This window comes from Trichoplusia ni, chromosome 11 (assembly GCF_003590095.1).
Source record: "Trichoplusia ni isolate ovarian cell line Hi5 chromosome 11, tn1, whole genome shotgun sequence".
NCBI lineage: Eukaryota > Metazoa > Arthropoda > Insecta > Lepidoptera > Noctuidae > Trichoplusia > Trichoplusia ni.
This window is the reverse complement of record NC_039488.1, coordinates 6383928-6411043: the sequence shown is the minus strand read 5'-3', so window position 1 is coordinate 6411043 and position 27116 is coordinate 6383928. Positions and strand designations below refer to the sequence as shown.

The window sequence follows — 27116 nt, the reverse complement described above, 5'->3', positions numbered from 1 at the left end:
TTATTTAACTAATTAACTATACATACTGTATTATGCATTAAATGAAATCTCAGTGGCATGAATAGCTTTAAAAACCTAATCCAGTGTTTGTATTGGCTACTTATTTTAACAATATTTTAATTTTTTATTTATTGCTCTCTTCAGATATTCGATATTAGAGTTATTATAAAAAGATTTATGTATAAAAATGATTAAATTATAATCTGAATTTAATTTATACGTATATTATTATAGAATTTAATTTAAATTAAGATTGTATCCTAAAACCATCTTAAATTATAGGATTTTAAAAAAAAACAGTATAATTATATCTTAGTTTTACATTTATTATTATTAAATAAATGTTATTTTCTCATATTATTATTCGAAAACAACATTAAACATTCTTTAGTCGCTCCGTGCAAAATTGTGAAATTGTCTGTGCAAAAGCGGGACAGTGCTATACAGCATATAGCTCCATCTCTCTCCCACAATAATAATAAGATGATACTAAGTGAAGAAATAAGCTATGTATCTAAAATTAGCTTAATTAGTTAATTAAATTTAAGTCTAGATTTTTTTCTTGCCATATTACTAATTAAAACATCACAAATTATTTATTTTCAATGTTTTTCGGTTTTATTCTTCACAGGCATTCTTTTGGCCTAAGTATTGGTAGTTTTTAGACATTTTTTCATCAAAAAATAATCTGAAAATTTGGTATTAAATGGCAAAGTGTTATATTAAAAAACTTGTCTTTTTTATATTATAAGTGAAAACTATTTTTTATCACAATTAGAATTTATTATTTGTATATTTTGTCGTCTTTCATTTGTTAAAAAAGGACAAAACCTTTATATTAGCACTTAGAAATAATAATAATATAATTATCTTAAATAATTTTACTATTGTAATAATAAAATGCGTATTATTATTTTTCTTGGAAATCGCATGTTTTTTTATTATTATTTTAGAATAGATCTTTGTAAGTAGTGGGATAAATTGTAATATCGAGTAATCCACTTAAAAAAATAACATATATAGTATACGCTACTGCACTTAATTGAAAATCTCCGAAAACACAACTCTTTGTCACAAATACAAAAAAAAATGGTCGACATACAAAATAAAAACTCAAAATTTTTGTTCAAAATGTTTTTAAACAAAATGTTATTTTCTATAAGATAATGTGGCGTATACTAAATATAAATTTGTCATTTTATCTAGATAATGTGTAGTATTTATATGTTACTATATAACTCTTATCTAGGCAGTGCTAGACCTAACCTAGGTCTTAGTGCTAAGTTAGCGTAAATATAAGAATCCACAAATTTGTAATCCATAAGATACAATATTAAATTGTAGATGTTTAAAAAGAAGTTTTATTCTATGAATTTACCCTTTTTACTAAGGCCGAAGCAAATCTCCAAAAAATTTCGACCCCAGACGCAAAAAGAGGGATGTCATCATACATCATAGCTCCCGAAAAAATTGAGCTGTTTCAATTTTATTTGTGTTTTATTGTAAAGGTCCTCTAACGACTTATTCACTACAACATATTACACAGACAATTAGAACATCGATCATCATGGTGAATTTGTCACTTAAAGGTGAATTATGTGCGAGCGTTCTTAGACATGTTTGATTAATATATAAAGCTGAAGAGTTTGTTTGATTGTTTGTTTGAACGCACTAATCTCAGGAACTACAGGTCCAAATTGAAAAAATATTTTTGTGTTGAATAGACCTTTCATCGAGGAAGGCTTTAGGCTATAAACCATCACGCTGCGACTAATAGGAGCGAAGATACAATGGAAAATGTGAAAGACAGGGCAGGTATAAATCATAACTTTTATCTTCTACCCACGGGGACGAAGTCGCGGGCAACAGCTAGTGTTTGATAAAAATCGTTCGAACCGTTTGAAAGTAATAAGAAAACTTGAACTTACCTCGTATGGACCAGCACAGCTCTGGTGGAAACGGCTCAGCGGACATCCTCGCATAGCTCGCACTACACATTTCCATCGCACATCTCTTTTGGAAACGCAATTTATAATAACTATAAAGAAAGTGATTATACTATTTGATTACCGAACTCTAAAGCCATCGTGCACGGTTAAATTGTTTGGACCATTAACCAAACAGCGTTATTAAGTTTAATACACTGCAATCATAATTAAAAAAACTGCACTATATACCTAATTATGCTAGCAATAGACTATGTTTACGAATAATTGTCAAAGAAGATAATCTTTGAATAGATCAAGAGAAATACAATGAAAATTATTTTTAGGGTTCTGTAAGCAAAGGTTTAAAACGGAAAAGTATTACTACGGCATCGCTGTCTGTACGCAGTGCCGGCGTAAGAGGGGGGGGGGGCGTGATGGGGCGGTGGCCTTGGGCGACAAATTCTGGGGGGCGCCAAGGTCTGAAGTTGGAGTCTCTTGCCTCTCCTGGCGCAAACCCTCAGAACTGTGCTCTACCCTAGAGGTGGAATACTTCCACCGCCAAACGTAACGCTAAAGGAAAGATGAAATTCTTAATATAATTTTACTTGGGATCAGCAAAAAACTAACACTTGATATTACTTCCCTCAAGTGGGCGCCACAATATTTTCGCCCGGGGTGTCAGTGGCCCTTACGCCGCCGCGCCGGCACTGTCTGTACGTATCACCTTATGAAAATTACAACTACAGATTGAATTTTTTACATAAAATAATGACAAGGTTAAGCAACCGTTGGAATGGTCATATATTGGGTAGATGAATTCCATATTCTTGGAAGTTTTTTTTTTTAGCCATTTTGCACGGAAAAAGAGTCTGAGAGTCCAATTGGCACTTGATCGGATTTTTTCAGGCTGAAAAAACTGCTGGGCACCCTAAAAACCGCATAGAAATTGATTCAGCAGTTCCAGAGCTACGATGCCAAGGACTCTTGGTGTAAGTTCACACGTTGCAATATATCATATTTTGTAACCTCTTTAAAAATGGAAAGACCTTGTTTTGTGGTATTTTGCTGCCCCGTTTCTTATTTCACAGCACTTGTGAAGCGGTGAAGGATTGGCAATTTGAGGGATGATGACTGGGATACAAGTAAAAATCTATTTAATCCCGTTAGATAATAATAAAATGTGAGATAAGTACTTTTGCCTTTTTTTGAACAACAAAAATCGACAAATATAAACTGCATTAAAGTTTAGGAGAGGGTTGTGACGTAACGATTTCTTAAAATTTAAATCAAATTGTTTATGGCCAACCATAATGTATACTAACATTTGTGGTAAAAAATAAATATGTACACTATCGTGACGTCACGCGTAAGTTTCATTTAGTGTTAGTTTGGTCAATTTTAGTTTGCTGGACAAAAAATATCGTAAGTATCCATTATAATGCATTAAACTCTAACTCGGACATTATAAAAATGATAACATCCCCTTTGGAATGTACTTTTTTTATTTGACGTCAGTTGTTGGATGTATAAAAAATATTATGCCGTAAGTAATAGGTACTAATCAGAGGTGCTAGCTTCATGAATAAACAATGTAAGTATGTACGTCAAGTCCGGTTTGAAGAATCTCATTATAGGCAAAAAGTACAAACGAAAACGATGACCGAAGCTGCGCAAACGCCGGTATAACGTGCTAACCGCGTGTCTCAAAAAATACAAGATTTTTAGGTGAGGTTCTGAATGTAGTTTTAAGTATACTAAAGTATTTTTGTGACCCAACAGGTTATTATGCCTTCTTGCGTTAAGGGCAAGGTGTGGGGATGTGCCGGTTTCTTAGCGGCTTAGGAAGTTGTTTGCCGATTCTTCTCCATAACAATGACACTTTGGAACCGCGCAACTAGAGTCATCATCGTTTCAAAAGTGCCTGGAAAACGGCTAATTTGAAATGAAAAAACTTTTGATTTTGATTTTGAAACTACCGGAATTTTTTCGCCGTTTTCTATAGTCCAAACGATCATGCTATCATAGACTACCGCAAACAATTATTGGAAAGCCTGTCCCAACTGAATGAAGGGAAAATGTTAGCTTTGGGAGACACATGAAGACGCCCCGCCACCGGCCTGCGAGCGGTGACTGATGGGTAGTTCACAGCCCGATCAAGACCAGGCCCGTGCTGGACGGCACATGAGTGTTCCACGCGCGCCGCAAAGAGATGTCAGCAAGCTCTGTTGAACCCATTAGGACTGATGCCTGCCGAGGCAGTAGGATTGTCTGAAAGAGTTATCGTGGCCCCGATACACGAAGGGCAAAGGAAGGAACATGGGTGGGTATTAGTCAGTATAACTGTCACTCACTTCCACTCAACTCAAAACGGGTAAAAAGGGGATGGAAGATTAAGTAGTTTTTAACATACACTGATGACTGAACAAAATCATCTTACTACTGAAACTTGTGGCACAGATTACTAAATAGTTACTACGTAACTTGTGGCTACATGATAGCAAACGTAAATAGCTGACGTTAAGTAACACTTACTAGAATTATTGTACTAAAACTCAGAGGCATTTAAAATGGCAACCCAATTTTCTGGGAAAACACTATTTTTTTCTTTTCTTTAGTCGAAATAAGGTCTGTAGAACAAGAAAAATATGTCCAAAGGCAATATTTAACTCAGTTAATAAGATACCTAGCTGACAACAAACCCTCTAGGTCTAGACTAGACCTTTTCCCAAATTACACAACTATTTATAGGCATTATTTTTATCTCTGTACATTCTAAGTGACGCCGCAAACTGTCATGGCGTTCCGGCAAACAATCCTTCACGCTTCGCTACTCCTGACTATCTTAACTCGTGAAATACACCGTTAAAATGTGTTTGGTTCCGTATGTTTAATAAACAAAGTGTTTGAAAAGATTCTTATTTTTTTTTAGAGTTCTCTACCTAAGAGGTAAAAAGGAATACAATAATTAAGGCTACACAGTTTGTCCGTCTTTCACGAGGCTGCATTTCTTGAACAGCTAGCAAGACAATAGACTTTCTACGAAGAGTTATTTAAGTTGGCGCATTGTTATTGCCAATAATAACATGAAATAACCATAAAATTGAAGGTTAATCAATATGGTTGATCTTTAAAATATAAACTAAACTAAACTCTAACGAACAGTTAAGCACATTGACTACTTTTATAAATAACCAATCGCAAATTTATTTCCTATAATTGCAACATCACCAAGTAATACAAGACCTACAAATAACACAACTTTGCAACGGCATCATAACTTACACAAAAAAACCTACATTTCTACTCATTTTCCTCCAAAAACCACAAGAACATAATTAAATACGATCACCAAAACAGGTTTTCAATAACGCCTCAAGGATCTCTAAAACAACAAACAGTTACGATGCCAGCCATATTCAGTGACTCTTGCGCATTCGGCGCGTGCGCACGTATTGACAAAAACTGTGTGAGTGGACTTAAAATACTTTTACCGGTAAGTGAATTAATAATACTTAACTTTAAGTTACGCTTAAGTTAACTGTCACTTTAAGGTGTAAAATAGTGATACTTAAAACGTAGTTAGACTTAACCGGGTACATATTAGTCACCTTGGGAAATCAATAACAGATGTTAATTCAATTGTGTAATTATTGCAGTTTATGTTTTTGCGATAGGTATAAGGAATTATCATTAATATTATCGGCAATACTTGTGCATATTTTGTTGTGGGTTTGCGTTTGTTGGATAAGGAATTACTGGTGTTTTTACTAGATATATTATACTAGTTTTTCGCCCGCGGCTTCGCCCGCGTCGAGGTCGGTTATATCCCGTTTCCAAGAGAACTCTTCAAAAGTCCAGGATAAAAACTCTTTCTCAAGGTCAACTCTATCTCTGTACCAAATTTCATTAAAAACAGTTCATTGGTTTAGCGTACTTAGCGTGAAAGCGTATCAGACAGACAGTGTTACTTTCGCATTTATAATATTAGTAGGGATTAGTTGTATTTTAATAAGTTTTTTTTTTGTTAATTTATTTGTCACTAAAAGAAGTGTGTCCCAAATTTATTTCGAAAAATCAACAAAATAAAGCTAAAATGCTTACAACCAAAACAAATTATTCTATTTATATTATACTTTCACCCTAAATGAAACGCTTATATATTATGCATTGTAACAGTTTATTTTACATTAAATACTATTTGCAGAGTTTTTTGTCAGTTTTTAGCATTGAAATATAAAGCAAAAAATATAACAAGTGTTGTAATACTTATTGTGTGTCGACTTCGCGATACGTTTTGACACCAAATATTTGTATAAACACGTAATTTTGCTTTGGCAATGGTTCTCCGAATATTTATTCGAAGTAGTCTTGTAGTAAGATCGATAAGTTTTAAATCATCAGTGCCAGTTCGATCCGAGGCAAAAACAATATATTTTTAACTATAAACTCAGTAGAAAACCCAGTTATTTCTGATGAGAAATAACTGCATGTTCATGTAAGAGTTTTATCATAATCGGTTTAGTAAATCTTGAGATATCTTTTAATATTATTACTTAATACATACAAAATAATTAAATTTTATTAAGTATCATAATATCAGTTTGAAATAAATGAGGAATAAATAATGGATAATAAAATAGTTATATTTATGTGTTTCTTAGTTCATTTTATTAATATTTTATTTGGTAGACGTTTATATAAAATATAAAATATGCAGTTTTAAGAGACTATACATATTTTAACCGACTTAAAAGTGTGGGTTCTCAATTCGATATTTGTAATAATAAACAACGCTATTGAAAGTTGAAACCATTCCATTTAACATTACCAATATACCAATAGCCCTTATTATTTATACACATTACAATTTGCAATAGTTTTGTAGCTACCTTGGGTCGTCCATGTTTGTTCTTTAATAGAACAGGGGTGGATGGCCCCTGGTAGATACCCCATCACATTTTAGATTAAAGTTCTCAACAAGGCCACTACATGTTGGACCTGTGTCCCCGTGCAAGCCTTTAAAAAGGACCGGGTCTATTCACATGAAGTGATCCCGTGACTGAAAAGAGAAACAACGCCATTTAACTAAATCTTATACATAAATCTGTTAAGTCCGTCAGACATATTTAAAAAAAACGATTTTATCCCGATTTTATGTTCCCGTGGGATCATTTATAGCGAGCAAGCCCGCGGGCAACAGCTAGTTTTTATAATAAAAATTACACTGTAACTGTCTCACCGTTTGCCTTCATACTCTATAATTACAAAGTCCTTTATTAGCCCTTATAAGTACATCATTGATACCAACGTAATTAAATTGATTATCAAAGGAGGTTCACGCATTTTCTATAAAATACAACTCTCAACAAAAATAGCAACAATGGCATTGAAATCACCTTTTATTTAAATACAAAAACGGTAATGCAAAGTCACGTGAAAAAGTTAGTCTATCAGCTGCTTAGGGTTTCCCAACTATGTTGGGGTCGGCTTCCAGTCTAACCGGATGCAGCTAAGTACCAATGTTTTACAAGGAGCGACTGCCTATCTGACCATCTCAAGCCAGTTATCCGGGCAACGGGATAAGTACCAATAATACAAATACGAATATGTTTGTTTGTTTGTCAGTTTGTAATTATGCTAATAGATAGTGTCAAGAGTTTGTTTAAAAATATCACCTTTGGATACAGTCTAGGCCCCTATTCTGCTATTTTACAATGGCGGATGAATGAATGGCAATTGAATTGAGTTTGAAATTATTCCTATTCTCTTAAGCAGCAACTGTGCGCGACGTTTCGCGGTTTAAATCCCAGCGCAGGACAAGCATTTGTGAGTTCCACGAATGCTTGTCCTGAGTCTGGGTGTCTTTGTGCTGTTACTTGAATGTTTGTGAAACCTTCGCGACATGATGATTAAACTCTTTAATACGGGAGTCTTTTTTTTTTAAATAAAACTTAATAGTTTTCCATTTTCTCCCATTAGTAGAAAACTGCTTTAAAAATCATACACTTATAGAAGAAACATGTAAAATTTCAAACAATTATTATTAAAACTCCCTTGATAATTCTTAACTCGCTTAGAGTATACATTACAAAGTTATCACAAACAACGTTAAAACCTTGTTTTTTTTTCCTTTTTTACACTGTTCTTATTGTTTGACCGAACAATCGACCTTTGACCAGCATAATTAAGGAAAATTACATAATATACAAGATCGCAAGGTGAATAAAAAGTATGCTTGAGCATTAATGTACACCGTTTTATATTAAACTAGCTGTTGCCCGCGACTTTGTATACAATAATGATTGTTTTGCTGCGGGGATATGTTAAAATAGTGATATCCCTTAAGATATTTACTGAAATTAAATGATGTTAAGGGAAACTTTGTTTAAAAGTAAATACTTGTTGCACTTAACGTATTATTTTGATAAGAATGAACACCATTATAAGAAAAATAAGTATTTGTATGGATCTCATACAAATAAACAAAAGAAAACGAAGCAACAAAATTTATTACACAGCATTTTTTTTTACCATAGCAATCGTTACTTAATACCGATGTTTATTTTATTATGGTAACCAAATTACAATATCTGTTACTCAATTAACTATCTATCTATTGCGGTTGTTGAGATACAGCCTAGTCACAAACGAACGTACAGCCGGACAGACAACGGTGCCTCAGTAATATTGTTCCTCATTTTTACCCTTTGGGTAATTCATTCTAAAAATAAGAGAATCTTCTTTCATTTTACTGCCATAAATAAATCTCCAACTTTTATATTCACACTCTATCTGATAAGCGTTAATAATAACCGTAATAATTAACTTTTACGCAAATAACAATCATTAGGTGGGCTGCAGTAGTTAATTAAATAAATAAATGCGGACAACATCACATACATTGTTCTGAACCCAAAGTAAGTTGCTGAAGCACTTGTGTTATGGAATTCAGATACAACGAAGGTACCACAAACACCCAGACCCGAGACAATGTAGAAATGTTAATTTTTACATCGACCCGACCGGGGATCGAACCCGGGACCTCAGAGCTAGCGACACCTTGAAACCGGTGCGTACGCCACTCGACCACGGAGGTCGTCGAATTGCTGTATCTAAGTTAATAATTGTTGGCTGTAAAACAACAAAATGACTGATAATATACTGTTATAAGTACTTGAATGTTTGTAAATAATGTGAATGTGAAAAGCATTATCTTAATTTAATAAACTTATTGTGAGCCCCGGCTGTTATTCATACATCTTTGACAATCGTTACAGGTTGTCAGACGTTTGAAAGTCTGATAACCAGTCTAACTAAAGGGTATCGTCGTAGTAACTATTTAGTAATCTATGGTATCGTGTCGCCCAGGTAACTGGGTTGAGGAGGTCAGATAGGCAGTCGCTCCTTGTAATAAACTGGTACCTAGCTGAATCCGGTTAGACTGGAAGCCGACCCCAACATAGTTGGGAACAGGCTAGGATGATGATACTCTTACGCCATCTCATCTTCCCGGATCTTCGTGCTGTGCTGGCTCTGCTGCCGCGGCTGCTGAGAATCTCAAACGGCGCAAATATAGTAATCTGGTTGGTAGTTACTTCTTTGAGCCGTTTGGGGTCGAATCTTTTGAGCCGTAGGGGCCGAGTGCCTAAACGCATTTAAAGATCTTGCAAAGAGTATTGTTAACACTTCCCGTGGCCCAAAGGCTAGCTTTTACCTAGCTCAGAGGATTAGCATTGCCATTCAACGTGGCAATGCTGCCAGCTTTTTGGGCACACTCCCAGCCGGCAGCGAAGCCGATGAATATTTTGGTGTTTAATTTTAATTATTGCTTTCTTAAGTGCAAAAAATATGACTGCACAAAATAAATTGGGATACAACACAAAACTAAAAAAATCACGTAATAATAATCTGAAATTGCAAAAGACTATTAATAATATTATAAAGATTATCTCAAGCAATAGAATTACACAATACATGTATCATATACTATAATAAACAGATTTTCCTGTTTATTATAGTGCCTTGTTAACCTGTACTCTATATAAAGACAAGAATAAGGTTTTATGATACGAGTTATTCACAGAAATAACGACATGATTGGTTATCAAGTAATTCAAGTTACTTACATATCTATGCGATGTAAGTAAGTATATAAAATTATAAAGCTGGAGAAGTTTATTTTTTTCTGTTTGTTTATTTGAATATAGTTAACTCAGGAACTGCATGAAAACAAACATTTTGGGCAGTCTAGCCGTGACGTAACAGTTAAAATAACAGAAATAAACGAAGAAAACTGTCATTTTAAGATCGTTGTGAAAGTAAGAAAGTACTTCAGTAGTTACATAACCATGTAATAACCAACAGGTCGGTAATGGCGGTTTAACAACCGAGAAATGTTGCAGTACGGTGCTTTTCCTCGAATTAAGAAATACTGTGAAGTTTGCTAGCTGTTGCCCGCGGGTCCACTCGCTACAAATCGAAAATGATCCCATGGGAACATAAAATATTGATGAAAATCCTATATGTTATTTCTGGGTATAAACTATCTGTGTACCAAGTTTCGTCTGAATCCGTTCAGTAGTTTTTGCGTTACAGAGGAACAAACATCTATACTTACAAACTCTTGCGTTTATAATATTAGTAGGATATATAATACAATACGCTGCCTACAATACTATTGCCCGCGACTTCGTCCGCGTGGTTAGAAGATATAAGCCCTCGAAGATGAATAACTTTCCCTGTTTTTTTCCACATTTTCCATCGTATCGTCGCTCCTATTAGTCGCAGCGTGATGGTATATAGCGTAAAACCTTCCGCGATGAATGGTCTATTCAACACAAAAATATTTTTTCGAACCAGTAGTTCCTGAGATTAGCGCGTTCAAACAAACAAACAAACTCTCCATATTATATATTAGTATAGACATAGATATTATTACGGCAGAGATGCCTTATTTTTAGACCTTTACTTCATTTTCATTTTATTTTCTAGCACTTTTGAAATTTTACATTAATGATTTGTTCTGCGGTTCCAAAATGTCATTCCTATGGAGAAGAACCGACAAGAAACCGTATGTTTTGATGTCTCTATAGCCAAACATTAGTCTTTATTATTTATTTATTTATTAAACAGTTAACATTAATATTTACTTTTACATAAAACCCCACAAAACTGTTTGCAGTTTGTCTGTGGTCATGACGACTAAAACTAATTAATTTATTGCAAGAATGGCTTTGGGAGCATTTATGATTTTTGCTACATTAGCAATTTTAATACTCGCACGGATTTTTTGTTTAAAATTTCAATTATGTCTTTTACAAGTAAATTAGTGTCATACGAACGTTAAACCTAATGTGTTATTGTAATTTTGCACATGGATGCCTCATTTTTTTTTAATTCTCTTGTCGCGGGTAAGATTTTTTTAATTGACAGTATCTTTGTACATTACTATTAAAATATTGTGTTCTATGCAAACTTGCGTGAACATAAGTAAATAACATTATTAGGTATACACAAATACATATTTTGTCTTCAACAGTAATCGAACTCTCAACACATCGTGTAGCGACCTTCACCTTAAGGTCAACATCGAAAGTCATTACGTTAAAATTGACCTTATTGACCTGAAGTTTCTAAAATTAATCAATGGAATAATCACTTCATCATCTGTCAAAGTAAATGTCAAATGTTAAAATAGGGCTGATTAATCATGCGTATTTTGATAGACCAAGTACCTTGGAAAACCAATATATAACTCTGCAAATTGAAACAGCATTTTAAGAAACGTAAAATTGATAATATTTTAACAATACACTACAATATTTTTTAGATCAAGTCGTAGTAAAATTATTAATTATTACTTTTGCCAGTCGATTTGTCTCTAAACCATTAAGGGCGCAATTCAAAAAGCAAACAACAAACAAAAAATCGAATCGGTCCAGCCGTTTAAGAGTTCAGTGACAGACACACATACAGAAAATTAAAATATAAGATAGGCCTAATTATCTACGTAAAAAATCATTATAAATTTTAATTACGTCATCTTCAGTGCATTACTTATTTTATATTTAAATTTCATACATTAGAAATTATACAAAAATAAATATTTATTTAAATACTGGTAATAAAAAAATTATGACACTATAAAGAAGTCTTAAATTAAAATTCGCGTCATTATTTAGAACCTAATGATCATTAATTTTGATTGCTCATATAAAAATAATTATAACTTACAACTCAAGTAGGTACTTTCTGTAAAGCTAAGAGATTAGTTTGGGTCATAAATTATTCTTAATACATAGTTAGATAGCAATATTAAGAGTAATTTAATTTATAATTTTCTGTTTTTTTTTATGTATTTGACAAGCAGGCATTGTCAAAAACGGTCAAGTATCAAATATGTATCCGTGTAAAGTGCGAATACGCTTAAGAAAAACAAATTGACGTTCTATCATTGAATTTGTAAAACCCTATAAATTTTTGACCCTTATTTTTTTCATCATCATCATCTCAGTCTATAGCTGTCCGCTGCTGGACATAGGCCTCTCCATACATTCCATTCTAATTTTTTTAACCACGATTTTTTTGTTCTGTACTTGTTTTTGTAGCTGCTACAGTCTAGCTATCACGGTTCATGAGATACTTCGGAGAGCCTCAGTAGGTTTTACACTTTAAGTACTTACGAAACAATAAAATAAGGTTATTTATCTGCTAGAAGACAAAGTATCTTCTAAAATAAATACAAAGAACTTACTATAAGTAGTTTATGTCTTAATATAAAATCTTTAGACAAATAATTAATTACCTATTCAGTTTTAATCGCTCTTATACCTAATTATTATGCTAACAATAATTAACATTAATTTGCATAAATTACGAGTATTCTGCGTCAAGTAAATATCACAAAGTAACATTTTAAAGATGGATTCATAATAATTTATTTTGACAACGGTTTAGTCACCCTTTATCATAGAAATGTAAATATATTATTAGATTTCTATGCTCTTTATGCATCTTAATTCGAAATACATCTTTTCTTTCTTTACAAAATATCAAAAGAACATTCAATGTTGTAACGTCGACATTTAATCGTTTTTACTGGCTCTGTCAAATCCATTTTTAACCGACTTCGAAAAGTAGGAGGTTTTCATTCGATTATTTTCGTTATTATGTTGTATATCGATAACGCCATGATTTTATCAAAGAAGCTTTTCTCAATTTCAAGTGTTAAAAAAAGACTAACAAAAAGTTTAAAATTTAGAAAAAAAACTAAAAAAGTAAATCAATGCACGATCAAAGTAAAATTTAAATTTATTTTAATTATTGGCAAAGGAATTTCAACACTGCCGTAAAAAAAATTATTTCCTTCGAATTATCCCAACAGACATTAATTTCATGGATTAAATATTATTGAACAGCCAATGTTTTATTATGAAAATAACTTAAAAAATACATCTACCTACCCATTCATGTAAGACATTTGCGTAACCAACATAACCTCACTTTTTGATTGACAAAGCAAAGAGTATTTATTTATCCAGCCTCTTTTGAACGAAGGCTGAACACATATATGTATAACAGCGGCCATGTTGGCACACATTCAATGTCAAATTGACTCAATAACGCTAAATAAATAAGAGCAAACTCGCTTTGCATATTTATTTATTATTCTTTTATTGATATTTATCTTGAATCTATGATTAAGACAACAAGTAGGTAATTAACCGTGAGTCGCGTCTTCGGTTTTTGTTTAATATTTTGCGAGATTCTTAAAATACTTTTCTATTAAGAAAAATTTCGAATCATATATTATGCTCTGTAATTCTTCCTATATACCAGTTAAAATTAATTATTGTCTGTCTAGCCTTTGTTAGCTGCTAGAGACATTCATAATATTAATGTGACCTAGTTCACACTATATTATGCTTATTTTTTTTATTTTATAGCAAAAATCTTTGAATTTCAATATGCATCTTTTAAACATTATTTGACTTTTTACCACATTTGAAGTGATGGTTAGGGGTTCCCCAGATTTGACCTAGTTTAGAGACCATCCAGATATCGTCCGGGGCTACATTTTTTTGTCCATTTTTAAACATTTAAAGTTTCCACTCACCGTACTCTTGACCACGATCAACCGACTCAATGACTATTTTTAGAAAAACCTGTCCAGGATCCGGACTTTAAAATCCAGGGCTTTCACGCGTCTCATCCTGGTTTACAAACTAAGAGATGTCAATCTTCTTTAATGTAACTAAAACAGTATAAGTGGGACGACTTATTTAGTTGAAAAAAGTTCAAAATTCAATTTGGTTTTAGTTGAATGCTTACTTTTATACAAAAGTACCGTAGCTACACAATCGGACAAGCTTACTTCCAATCGAACTAACCGATAATTAACTATACAGTTCTTATCACAATGGCGATTCGATTCTTCACAGTTAAACCGATCTTTCATAGAAAAAGAGATCTATGAATAAACATTATAAGAAAAAGTACCCCTTGAATCATCACTACCCTACCCTTTTCCCATATGAATAACAGCCGGGACCCACAATCCAACACGTGCTTTCCGAAACACTTCACGGTCACCCATCCATGTTCCGTCCGTGTCTAGCGTAATCGTCTTAACTTGTGCAGTTCTACTTTAGCCACGAGCTATCCGATTCAAGTGACCTTAAATAACTATAATATTGTCAATTTCTATATCTTTGGGATAAGAAATGTTAAATAGCTTTTGCTCTCAGCTTCGTTGGTTATATATCTAAAATCATTACTCTTCTTTAACGAAGTAGGATAAAAAAAGCCTGTATTAATCCAAGGTGACAGCAACCTATAGCATATAATTTCTAATATTAGTGTGATTATTTTTGAGTTTATTTTAATATTTCATTTTGACAGTAGAATTCTGTTTAGATATTTTTAACAATTTGTCTTTAAAAACGAGTCACCATAAACTATAGTTTCTCACCAATCTTGTTAATGACCTCTGCGAGCGTTGCTTTGTCTCAATTAAGCAATTTTCCAACTACGAATGTTTAACTATTTGAGTTTTTATCTGGAAAACATTCGGTCGCCAATCCACAAACTAAACTGACCCCGCAATCTTCGCTTAACCTGGATTTAAATCCAGGTTCCAGAATTAAGTAAAATACACAGCAGAACACAATAATTTATATATCTACGAACGAAAAAAGAATTAGTCACCATCACATTTCCAACCTTGACTCACATTGCTTAACTTCTCTATACATAATCCATAATTATTATCGATGGCCCTAAAAGTATGGAAGATTTTATATTCTTACCAAAATTACATGGCTATTAGCAATTGAGCAATACGCAATCAAAATGGTTAGTGGGACGCAAAACATGGAAAAACACGGACAACGTTACAAATTTACAATATAGTAAAATTCCATGTTATATTACCATATTTTTTTATGAAACAAACATAAAATTGTTATGACAGGTTATGGCAATGTCTATTAATAGATTAAATCTATTTATGGATTTTTGCGACATACCTATCAATGAATTTATTGTTTTATTTTTATCAATATCGCAGTAATTCTAGTATACATATAAATGAGTATGAAAGTTTATATGTATGGATGTTCCTATTTCACGCAAAAGCCACTGAACGGATTTAGATTTTAGACGAAACTTGGTATACAGATAGTTTATAACCGGGATTAATACGTAGGATAGTTTAGATCCTGATTTTATGTTACGTCAGTGCCGGCGTTAGGGGGGGCGTGATGGGGCGATGGCCTAGGGCGACAAATTCTGGGGGGCGCCAAGGTCTGAAGTTGGAGTGTCTTGCCTCTCCTGGCGCAAACCCTCAGAACTGTGCTCTACGCTAGAGGTGGAATACTTCCACCGCCAAACGTAACGCTAAAGGAAAGATGAAATTCTAAATATAATTTTACTTGGGATCAGCAAAAAACAAACACTTGATATTGCTTCCCTCAAGTGGGCGCCACAATATTTTCGCCCGGGGTGTCAGTGGCCCTTACGCCGGCACTGGTTCCCGTGGATTCATTTTCGATTTCTAGCGGACGGGCCTGTGGGCAATATAATAGGTAATAGCTAATAAGTTAAGTTGTGCCTGACTTTTAATGTCAAAAGATACAAAATGGCGGACAGGTACTTTCGTTTTTCGTAACATTATTGAGTAAGGAAAGCACTTTCTCTCTTGCACTTAGGTACTTACAGAATATAGGTAGACCAGGTACCTGGTACAAGTAGTTACCGAAGTCGTAATTACATAAAAATATTCTCTCATAATATTCTCGCACTAAGTGTGTTGCAACCTTTTTGGTAATTTTAAAACATTACTGTACTTGAATAAGTAAGTATCTGCTTAAGCATTTAAATGACAAAATAATTATAAGTAGAAAGTTTTGAAACATATCTAATTAGGAACCTACTTATTCATAAAATAAGAAGAAAAGTTAAAAATTCAGACCATTTTACACACCTAAAAACTATTCAAAAGAATAACCGCCTTTAAACTCCCTTTACAACACTCAAAAGGGAACGGAAGATAAAAACCTTTTTGCATAACGGTACTCTAAGGTTCTATAACATAAAACCTTTTTGGTTTCACTTGAAAACGACACGGATGCGTATGAGAATACCAACGCGTACTATTATACTGTGCGGTCGATGAACTCGCATAATTGCGTACGACTTTGATTTTAAGACTTTGGACTTCATTTGACTATGTTTTGCATGAAAACCGTTTAAGAAAAAAAGATTTTTTGGTATAAAATTAAGATTTATGATTTTAGGTACCTATCAATTGTTTTCTAAAACGGAAAGATAGTAGTAGAGTTTACGAAATAAAAGTTCTATCTAAAGAGGGTTATTTTCTTGAATCGTATTTACTTTTTAATTGAATTTAAGACTCGTTGAGAATTATTACTTATCAACAATGTTTCAAATAAAAATAACTTTACGAGGGTTATGTTTTCTAACCAAAGAAGACGCTTAATTTAGATTGTAACATGGGATGTATTTTTATTATTTTTAACTATTCTCAGTAGAAAAGGCCAGAAAAAAAAACATGCAAATCCATCAATTTACTACTATATAAAACTACTAGCTGTTGATCGCGACTACGTCCGCGTGGTTAGAAGATATAAACTATGATTTAAACCTGCCTCGTTTTTTCCAAATTTTCCATTGTATCTTCGCTCCTATTAGTCGCAGCCTGATGGTATATTAGACTAAAAAACCTACCTCGATGAATGGTCTATTCAACACGAAAAGTTTTTTTTTAATTTGAACCAGTAGTTTCTGAGATTAGCGCGTTCAAACAAACAAACAAACTCTTCAGAACTATAGAAGCAAAGATGTTTCATTATTACATTCTAACGTTTGAGACGTGAATGGACAGGTATAATTTATAGTGATGATGCATCTTATGAAAGTTTAAAAGTTGAAAACTGATCAGTAACCGTGACTTGACATTATTGCATAAGTACATTTCACTAAACAAAAAAAGAACAAACTTGTAAGATGCGGTGCATACCTATAATTTCATAGACTAAATCTAGACAACAGAAAAATAAGAGTGGTCCGCCGTTACCCGAAAATAAGTTACACAAAACGTTTGATTGACGTATGTACCTAATGTAATATATTTTAGATAAAAAAATGATGAGAAATATTATTTCTACATTCCCATATTGATTTGCTAACGTCCTTTGAAATTTAGAGGCTAGAATGTCTGTGTTAATAAATTATAAAACTAAATAAATATTGTGCCAGCTGTTTATGTGCTTACTTGGTTAAACATGACATGAAAAAAAAAATTCTGTCTTCTTGACTCCTTGATCCATTTTTATTTTAAATAATGTTAATTTAGTATTTTTCAAAAACGGAATTAACGGAAATTAAAGTAATCGTTACGTGCACATAAATCTTAAAAAAATATATCATATTACTTCGCCTGGTTTTACTCGGTAAACTTAAACTCGGACAAAGTTATGAAAAACATCACACAAAAAGTTTTAGCGTTTTAGTTTTTTCTGCTTACAGTGAATTTCCGAGCATTCATGATCAAAAATAATTCTCAATAACGTAATATTAAAATTGTCAATGTAAGTTTGTTTGTTACGCTTTCCCGCGAAAAACACTTAGGTAATCGGTCGTCGTCAAACTTTGCACGCAATATTAGTTAAATTGGGTTTATTTTAATCAACTTATAAAAGCAGTCCCACTCCGGCGGACCCACGGGCTACCACTAGTAATAAATCTATTGCCACAAACAAATCAAAGATAAAAACAGAATTAAAATCTTAAATGCATAGGTATTACTATTAATTATCGTGTGTCAAAACCGTATAAACATAGACTACGTAACATCATTCAATAATGTTTGCACAAAGCCACGGCCGTCGCCATTCAGCCAAAGAATTACGAAACGTTAACATAACCTTTTATTATTTCTCACGTTAAGTACCGAGCCAAAGTGATTTGTAATGATGACGAATGATTTTCAATAATTTTATTACGTAAGTTTATTTTGCTGACTATAGTTCAAGTTTATGCTTTAAGAGCTAAGTAAACAAGGTTAATTAAATTACTAAGGTAATTATTTACATTTTAAATTATGTTGTCCATTGGGAAAATTTGGGATTGTCCCAATGAACTATGAAGGCTTCCATTTTTTTTAAGTTTTATATATTTATTTATTTTACATGTTATTTAGCAAGATTACCCTATAGATGTTAAATATACTTACTTAATACCTAAAAATATAATATAAAACAGTTAGAAAACCCAACCATACAATAATTTTTAAATACCACATTATAAAACCTTGGTTTTACGTCGATCTACATTATTATAAAACCTGTCAGTACTAGCGTTACACAATAGGCAGTCGTTCCACAAATTACATATCATTTAGCAAAGAAACCGTCGATTGTTTCATTTGAATCCGTTAAGATTGGAAGCTGAGTCCAACATAGCTTGGAAAAAGACTACTCAGAACATAATTATAGATTTATAAAATGTAAATACTTACCCACGTTTTTAAATTTAATCACTCCATTTAAATTTAATCAAAATCGGTCCAGCCGTTTTTATAGTTGTAAATTGCATTGTCATAGGGTTTGAAATTACCCTGAAAATTTCAGCCTGCTAGCTTATCGGGAAGTGCCACAAAATTTAGTTGCAATAAAACAACTTTAACGACAAACAAACAAACATACAAGTGGAAAAAGTAGGACGAAGCAAATACAACATAATTATGTAGATTATAACCCAACTTCTTAGAGGTCTCTTAGACGCCGTGTAGAGAGCCATCCTTCTTCCAAAATTCCTAAAAAAATACTTTGAGCGTTGATAATGGGCTACCTGGCCAGTTTTCTAAAATTCCACATTTTCATTGATTATTTTTGCAAATATCCTGTATTATTATTCAAGGTATTTTAAGTGGCCATGTGCATTATTTGTTTACTATTAGTATAAACCGGTTGGATAATGTATGGAAACGTAGTGTCTCATAGTAATTTATGTAAAACAAGAACATTTATAATGATTCACCCGTATAATTATACGTGTGCACTAATATTTACCCTTTATTATTAAGTGGCAACTCAAGAGTGTTGCAGTTCAACTATTATTCTTGTTAAACAGATCACACTGAGTTATTAACAGTGTCAGTTAACTACAATCTTTACAAAGAGTTGTAATATCATTGTATGTATGTAGGTAGAGAATTGTCGTTCCTCTAGCTAATAGACTGTTCCCACTAAATAATATGCTGAACTGGAAAAAATAGTTAGCGATTCAATGTTCTACTTTATAATTTACATTCTAAAATAAACGCAAGCCTTAAATGAATGCGTCAATGGATGTCTGAATAAAATTCTGCACGCCAAAAAAAACATTGGACTTCAAACCGTTAATAAGTTTTTATCACAGTTCAGCGTACTATAATAGAGGCCGGTGCGTCCGAATGAAGATGAGTCCAAAGATAATATGAGAAAGTGACATTGACATTCAGTAGTAAAGTTTCTCCTGTCATGTCAAATTTACTAAACTTATTAAACTGTGCAAAAAGTTAACAAAACTCTTATTTACTTGCATGTTAAAACGTTTATTAATTTAATTACGTCTCTCTTTTCAGAATTTAGCTTAAAACTGGTTACGAGACCCTGAAAATGTCGGAAGAATCACAAGTGCGAGCGTTTTACGCGGGCAAAAACTTTTTTATTACCGGCGGCACGGGTTTCGTCGGATTATGTCTTATTGAGAAAATTCTGCGATGTATTCCTGATTCCGGCAAGATATATCTTTTAATGAGACCGAAGAAAGGCAAAGAAATATCGGAGAGACTTCAAGAATTCCCCAAAAACCCTGTAAGTTAAAAAAATATATCTCCAAATTAAAAAAAATCACTTTTTAATTAATAATTCATTTGGCATAGAAAGTTAGAAGTTAAGTGACGTGTAAAACAATTCTGATCTATTATTAGACAGAAAAAAATAATAAAGAAGGAACCAATCAGAAAGTTTAATTTACTTTTATGAGTATTTTATCTGCTTTATTGTGTGTATAGTTTTTTAGATTAATATATAACACTGAAAAAGACTACTGACAACAATCTATTACTAATAATACATAGTAAATAAATCATCATAACCAACTAAACACAACAGTAGACTAAACAACCATAAAACATTCATTATTATCAACAGCCTGCCTTTCAGCTAATAGTAATTTCCTTCCAAGGGTGTCACCAAAATCGAATTAATCCCTTCCTACTTGCAGGTCTTTGAAAAACTCCTAGAATCAAAATCTACTGACATATTTCAAAAATTAGTCCCCATTGCGGGGGATGTCGGAGAAGATGGACTCGGCCTCAGTCCTCAGGACCGGCAGACGTTGGTGGAGAACGTAGAGGTGGTCATCCACTCCGCAGCTACCCTGGACTTCCAGGAGAGCCTAAGGCCTACTGTGAAGATAAACTTACTAGGGACAAGACGAGTTATGGAGCTGTGTAAGGAGGCAAAGAAATTGAAAGTAAGAGGTTACATTTTATTTTGTAGCTGTATTAGGAATGTTATTATAAGTCATGTACAGTGACACACCTAACTTAGGTGCCACCCAGTGCAGAAATTGGTAGTAGCACCTCATCGAACGTAAAAAGCAATAAATTCTCTATAAAAGGTATGCACTGTTTTCATATTGAAGAAAACTGGAAGTATAAAATTTAACAATTCTACATAGAGCTGAGCTGAGCATGGATTACCCGACAAAATGCATTTTTGTGCTACAGTTTTGTTACAGCTGACATTATCACCTTTTTGAACATTGACTTATATTTGCAGGTGATGATCCATGTATCATCAGGCTATGTGAACTCGTTCCTCACGGAAGCTCATGAGAAGGTGTATGAGGCACCGGAAGACGCGGAGAAGGTTATCTCCCTGGTGGATACCTTATCTGATGATGCGTTACTGGAGATTGAGAAGAAGTGAGTTTTTTGGTAGTTTATTATATAATATAGTATAGGAGATATGTGTAATGCTCATGATAGCGACTGCACTAATTTGGTCACCACGCCAATTCACTGGCCGCGGGTTCAATCCTCAAGTGAGACATGTGTTTGTGTGATCCACAAATGCTTGTCCTGACTCTAGGTGTCTTTGTGCTTGGGATCTGAATGTTTGTAAAACCGCAATATAAGGTTTATAGACCTTAGTCCTTGCGCTGTTCTTTTTACAAATAAAAATACAAAATATTGAAACCTAATTAATGAAATTATTTCATCCAGTATCAGATCCATTATATTAAGCTGAAATAACAGAATGCCCAGCAAAAATACAAAATAGGTTCTACAACCACTGCGCTTTGAAAAAAATAATGTTTCAAAGATTCATAAATTTTTACTTAAGAGTTTTTATTTTCTAAATAATATATGTATAACAGAACTGAAAAGCAGAATATACTGATACCATTTACTATTCAATCATTTGTATGTAAAGCCATACTTCACAAATAAAGTGTTTGAGTTAAAATCGTCATCGACATAATAATATTATCATAATCACAATTTCTTCCGCAGACTACTGAAAAGCCACCCCAATACGTACACCTTCACGAAGCACTTGGCTGAACATGAAGTGGTTAAGTGTTCAGACCACTTCCCATGCACTATTGTCAGACCTACCATGAGTAAGTATGGAAGATAATATCAGACAGTTAAAATTCAACCATTATATATCAAAAAGCTTGCAAATTCATCCATTCCGGTAATACAGAATTAAATTAATAGAAACCCAAGTTTTTAAATGTCACTCCATTCAAAATCCATCAAAATCGGTCCAGTTTTCGTAGTTCTAAATTTCATTGTCATCGACTTTGAAGCTACTCTGAAAATTTCACCCTGATATCGGAACGTGCATCAAAATTAAGTTACAAAAAATATTGGATACTTATTAGTGGTTACTTTATTCCTTTTTACAATTCATTACGGAAATGTACATATTTTATTTATTTAAAGAATTTGCAAAGTTTCATATTATTAATGTTGGTTAGAAAGGAAGACACATACGGGCTTGCGGCAAATAAAGCAATTTATCAAGATCCATGATTACACAAACAAAATGTTTTGTAATTTTTTTGTTATAACATTAGTTTTATATGTATGTTGGCTGGTATTATTATTAACAATGCTGTTGTTATTGTTTTTCAGTTGTGGCCTCGTGGAAGGAGCCGGTACCCGGTTGGACTTGCTCTAAAGTCGGACCCCAAGGGTTCCTTATGGGAGCCGCTAAAGGTACATAGTATTTGTTAAAATAATTTGGACGTTTAATAAATAATATACTTTAATAGTAACTATCGTGAGAATGATTCATTATTAAATAATGGAATGGACGTATTTATCGGGGGTGCCCGACTAGATTCGGACCCAACCGGAGTTCTTAATTTTGAGCTGACGCGGCGGCAAGCGAGTCGAAACTCGAATAATATACATTCTACAACTTTAACACAACGCCATCTAGTGGCAAACTAAGCAAAGCATGTATTATGAGTACTGGACGACTGATAGAGATACTTATATATATATCAAAATACATACATATTCTAGATAAATTACACCCAGATACAGAAAAAACATTTGTCCTGAGTGGGGATCGAACTCACGACCTCTGGTATAGTCAGGACTACCAATCACTAGACCAAAAAACTATCACATCTGAATCATTCACCAGTACATCGAAAATTAAAGTGTTTTTTGTTTTAAATTCTAAATTCCAGGTGTCGTTCGTCGCTTACCTCTAGCTGAGAAGAACGTAGCAGACTATATACCTGTAGATGTGGTTGTAAATGAGCTGTTGGTCGCGGGCTGGGAGGCCGCCAAGACCAAGTGAGTTAATATGTAATAGGTTATTTGCACACATGGTATTTGAGGGTATACAAGTAACATAGGGTTTGTTTATATCAATTTGAAAAAAAAACACGATTATGCTTTTGAGTGATCTGATAATCTACGCGGGTAATGCCGCGGGATACAAGAATTAAATTCCTTTACGAATAAAGGTATTTAACGTTTTCCTTTTATTAAAAACTAGCTGTTGCCCGCGACTTCGTCCCCGTGGGTAGAAGATATGAGTTTTGATTTATACCTGCCCTGCTTTTTCCACATTTTCCATTGTATCTTCGCTCCTATTAGTCCTAGCGTGATGGTTAATAGCCTAAAGCCTTCCTCGATTAATGGTCTATTCAACACAAAAATAATTTTTCTATTTGGACCAGTAGTTCCTGAGATTAGAGCGTTCAAACAAACAAACAAACTCTTCAACTTTATATATTAGAATAGAGTATAGATTTACAAAATATTATGTTATCTTCGCCTTTATTATGTTAACCATGCGAACAAAGGTACTCGCTACACCTAGTCAATTATTCTAACTATTCCAGATCCGGTCTATCCGTTTATCACTGTTCTTCGTCCACCTGCAGACCGTTCAAATGGTCAGTGCTCGGTAACACAGTCAATGAAATGTTGCACAAACATCCCTTGAAGAGCGCTGTGTGGTGAGTACATTATTTATTTTAAAGGGTTTACTTAGTTTATCTTGTTCCCTTTGCGTGAAAACCATTTAAAAATATTTTTACATAACTGTCACAAGTTGTTACTACTGTATCTTTAAACATGACTGCACCTTAGGAGATGAATTTCGAAAAATCCTTTCTTAGTGCTCACTTACTTAGATAGATCTAGAAATTTGAAAGTCTGACAACCAGTCTAAGAGGTATCATGATGGCCAGGTACCGGGGGTTAAAGACGACAGATAGGCAGTCGCTCCTTGTAAAACACTGGTACTTAGCTGAATTCCGGTTAGACTGGAAGCCGAACCCAACATAGTTGGGGAAAGGCTAGGCCGATGATATATAGATTTTTCTTAATGTTCCTTGTTGTCATCAGGTACCCTCACCTCTCGTTCGTGCCGTCGCTACTGATGTTCCGTATCTCAGCTATATTCGTGCACTTCTTCCCCGCCATACTACTAGACATGATGCTGCGCCTGTCCGGCAAGAGGCCCATGTAAGTTTGGACTGCACGGATAGCCGAGTGGTTGAGGTCACACACCAAACCCACTGAGCGCGATTGTCGCGGGTTCGATCCCCGCAACCAAGCATTTGTGTGATCCACGAATGCTTGTTCTGAGTCTGGATACCTTGTGCTTGTGACTTGTATGTTTGTGAATTATTTAAATTATTTAAAAAAATAATGTTACATCATAATCGTAACTAAATTTTGAGGCACTTCTCGGTAAGCTAGCGCGCTGAAATTTTCAGGATAGCTTCAAACCCGATGACAATGCAATTTACATCTATAAAAACTGTCAAAATTTGATAAAATCTGTCATTTAAAACGTGGGTGTTTAGATTTTTTTAATCTACAAATTTTTTACTAATATTCTAGATTATTCCGTCTCCACAAGAACGTTTGGAACTCGCTGAACCGTCTGGAGCGGTTCATCTTCAGCGAGTGGAAGTTCTACAACCCCAACACCCTGGAACTCGCCAAGAAACTGAACGATGCTGATAAGAACCTGTTCTACATCGACATATCTACTTTACAAGTGAGTGTTATGCTGTATTTGGTTACACGATCCCCGTAATAAGGAATTCAGTCCTTGTGTTCCGGGAGTTTCACGAATTTTTAGTTTTAGTTACTAATTAGTTCTAGTTTTTGTCTAGATTTTATCAAAGCGCGGTATTTAAATCACTGGTTATAAAATGAGAATCTTTGGTAACGCGTAAAAAAAAAGATTTTCTTACTTTAATAAACACATATTTGGTATAGTAATGATATAAATCTATACTCTATACTAATATATAAAGCTGAAGAGTTTGTTTGTTTGTTTGAACGCGCTAATCTCAGGAACTACTGGTCCAAATTGAAAAATTCTTGTTGTGTTGAATAGACAATTTTAAATGTTAATCGAGGAAGGCTTTAGGCTATAAACCATCACGCTGCGACTAATAGGAGCTAAGATACAATGGTAAATGTGAAAAAAATCGGGCAGGTATACCTAAATCACAACTTATATCTTCTACCCTCGGGGACGAAGTCGCGAGCAACAGCTAGTTTATAAATATGAGAAAATCTGTAATCTGTCTTTAACTGTATTTTAGCAACACTTAACGATTTATGAAGCTCTTCAAAAGTCAAACATTTTTAACCATAATTTATGATATTTCAGTGGCTAGACTACTTCCAAACTCTTCATTTGGGAGTCAGACGGTATCTAAACCACGAGAAAGAATCCACGCTACCAGCCGCTAGGAAGAAGGATATGGTGTAAGTACACACACATCATTAAATGTTACAAGAAGCTTGAAAGTCTGACAACCAGTCCAACCAAGAGGTATCGTGTTGCCCAGGTAACTGGGTTGAGGAGGTCAGATAGGCAGTCGCTCCTTGTAAAACAATGGTACTTAGCTGAAACCGGTTAGACTGGTAGCCGACCAACGTCAGATATTACCAAAAAATATTGGATACGTATTTTTCGTTTATGTCTGAAGCTAGAACAGTTATTTTAAATCTCGTTTGACGTCACTTACCAGTGCGCTTTCTACTAGCCCCCACTACCGTTATCATCTTAAGTGCTTTTAACCTTTAATTTTTAATGTGTACAATATTTACACTGTTAGAAATTAAGAAATTAATCTATTTAAGATTCTGAAATATAGAGAACACTTAACTTGAAGACCTTGACTTAATTTAATTTTGTTTCAGCCTCCTAATGTTCCACGTTATCTGGCAGCTGTTCGTCCTAGGAATTTCGTGGCAGATCTTTGCCTGGACAACAGGCCTGACCCTCGCGCAGTCTGCCTGGATCGCACCCATCATATACGTTCTGTTCACTTATCTATAAACTTGTCTAAACCTGATCATATCGCTCAAATATATTGAACTGACAAGTCAAAGTCACTTGAGAAAAAGGAATGGAATTGATTCCATACTTATTTTTAATTGTTAAATTGACCAAGAATCTAAAAATGAATCTATATTTTTTTAGTATGTTAGTGAAGGATTTCTGAATTGATATAGGCAAATATATATTTTTTATTATTTTTGAACAAAGCTAGTAGTAAACTTCATTTTAGACAACTATTTAATATTTTTGTATTGATTAATAATGTAAGTATTATTGTTTATAAGGATTTATTATTAAATTGATTTAGAATTTTGCAAAGAAAGAAATATTTTTTGAGATTTTATATACAAAGATTGTAATGTATTACAAATGATAGTATTATAAAATCTTTTAGTTTCATAATCTACCCTAAAAACCTACTTTTAAAGTAAGACTTGCATTTGTGGGAGCGAGAAAGCACGCTTTCAGTCGTATAACCTCTCCTTTCCACAATAGCAAAAAAATCTTTCTTCACTACCTTGTATTAAGGATCTGATTTTGTATTTAGATATTAGGGTAGTATTTTTCTTTAAAATACCAATATCATTATTGTCTCTTAAAGCAAATAAATCCGTTATTCCCCATTATTATATATATCTTTGACAGTAGCCTTCGACCCGAAATTAGCATAATGTTAAGTGCAAAACATTCCCGTTGCCAGGGCCCCAATTCTGCTATTTACAATGGCCGATGAATGAATGAAAATTGGCTTAAAATGACACTGTTCGTATTC

At 33.6% G+C, this 27116-nt stretch overlaps 1 protein-coding gene across 2 annotated transcripts; it reads left to right on the top strand.

The window, feature by feature from the left end:
- The first annotated feature begins 5338 nt into the window (after positions 1 to 5338).
- Positions 5339 to 27116, top strand: LOC113498612 (putative fatty acyl-CoA reductase CG8306). 2 transcript variants are annotated; one of them, XM_026878690.1, is made up of 12 exons: positions 5339 to 5421; positions 20074 to 20305; positions 20718 to 20969; positions 21278 to 21423; positions 22015 to 22124; positions 22645 to 22728; positions 23211 to 23319; positions 23874 to 23990; positions 24382 to 24501; positions 24883 to 25042; positions 25667 to 25764; positions 26203 to 27116. In XM_026878690.1, exons 2-12 carry the CDS (start codon positions 20108 to 20110, stop codon positions 26339 to 26341), a joined length of 1533 nt encoding a protein of 510 aa, XP_026734491.1. In that variant the 5' UTR covers positions 5339 to 5421; positions 20074 to 20107; the 3' UTR covers positions 26342 to 27116. The 2 variants fall into 2 exon arrangements, with proteins under 2 accessions (XP_026734491.1, XP_026734490.1); XM_026878689.1 differs by lacking the exon at positions 5339 to 5421 and having other exon boundaries at positions 19938 to 20305.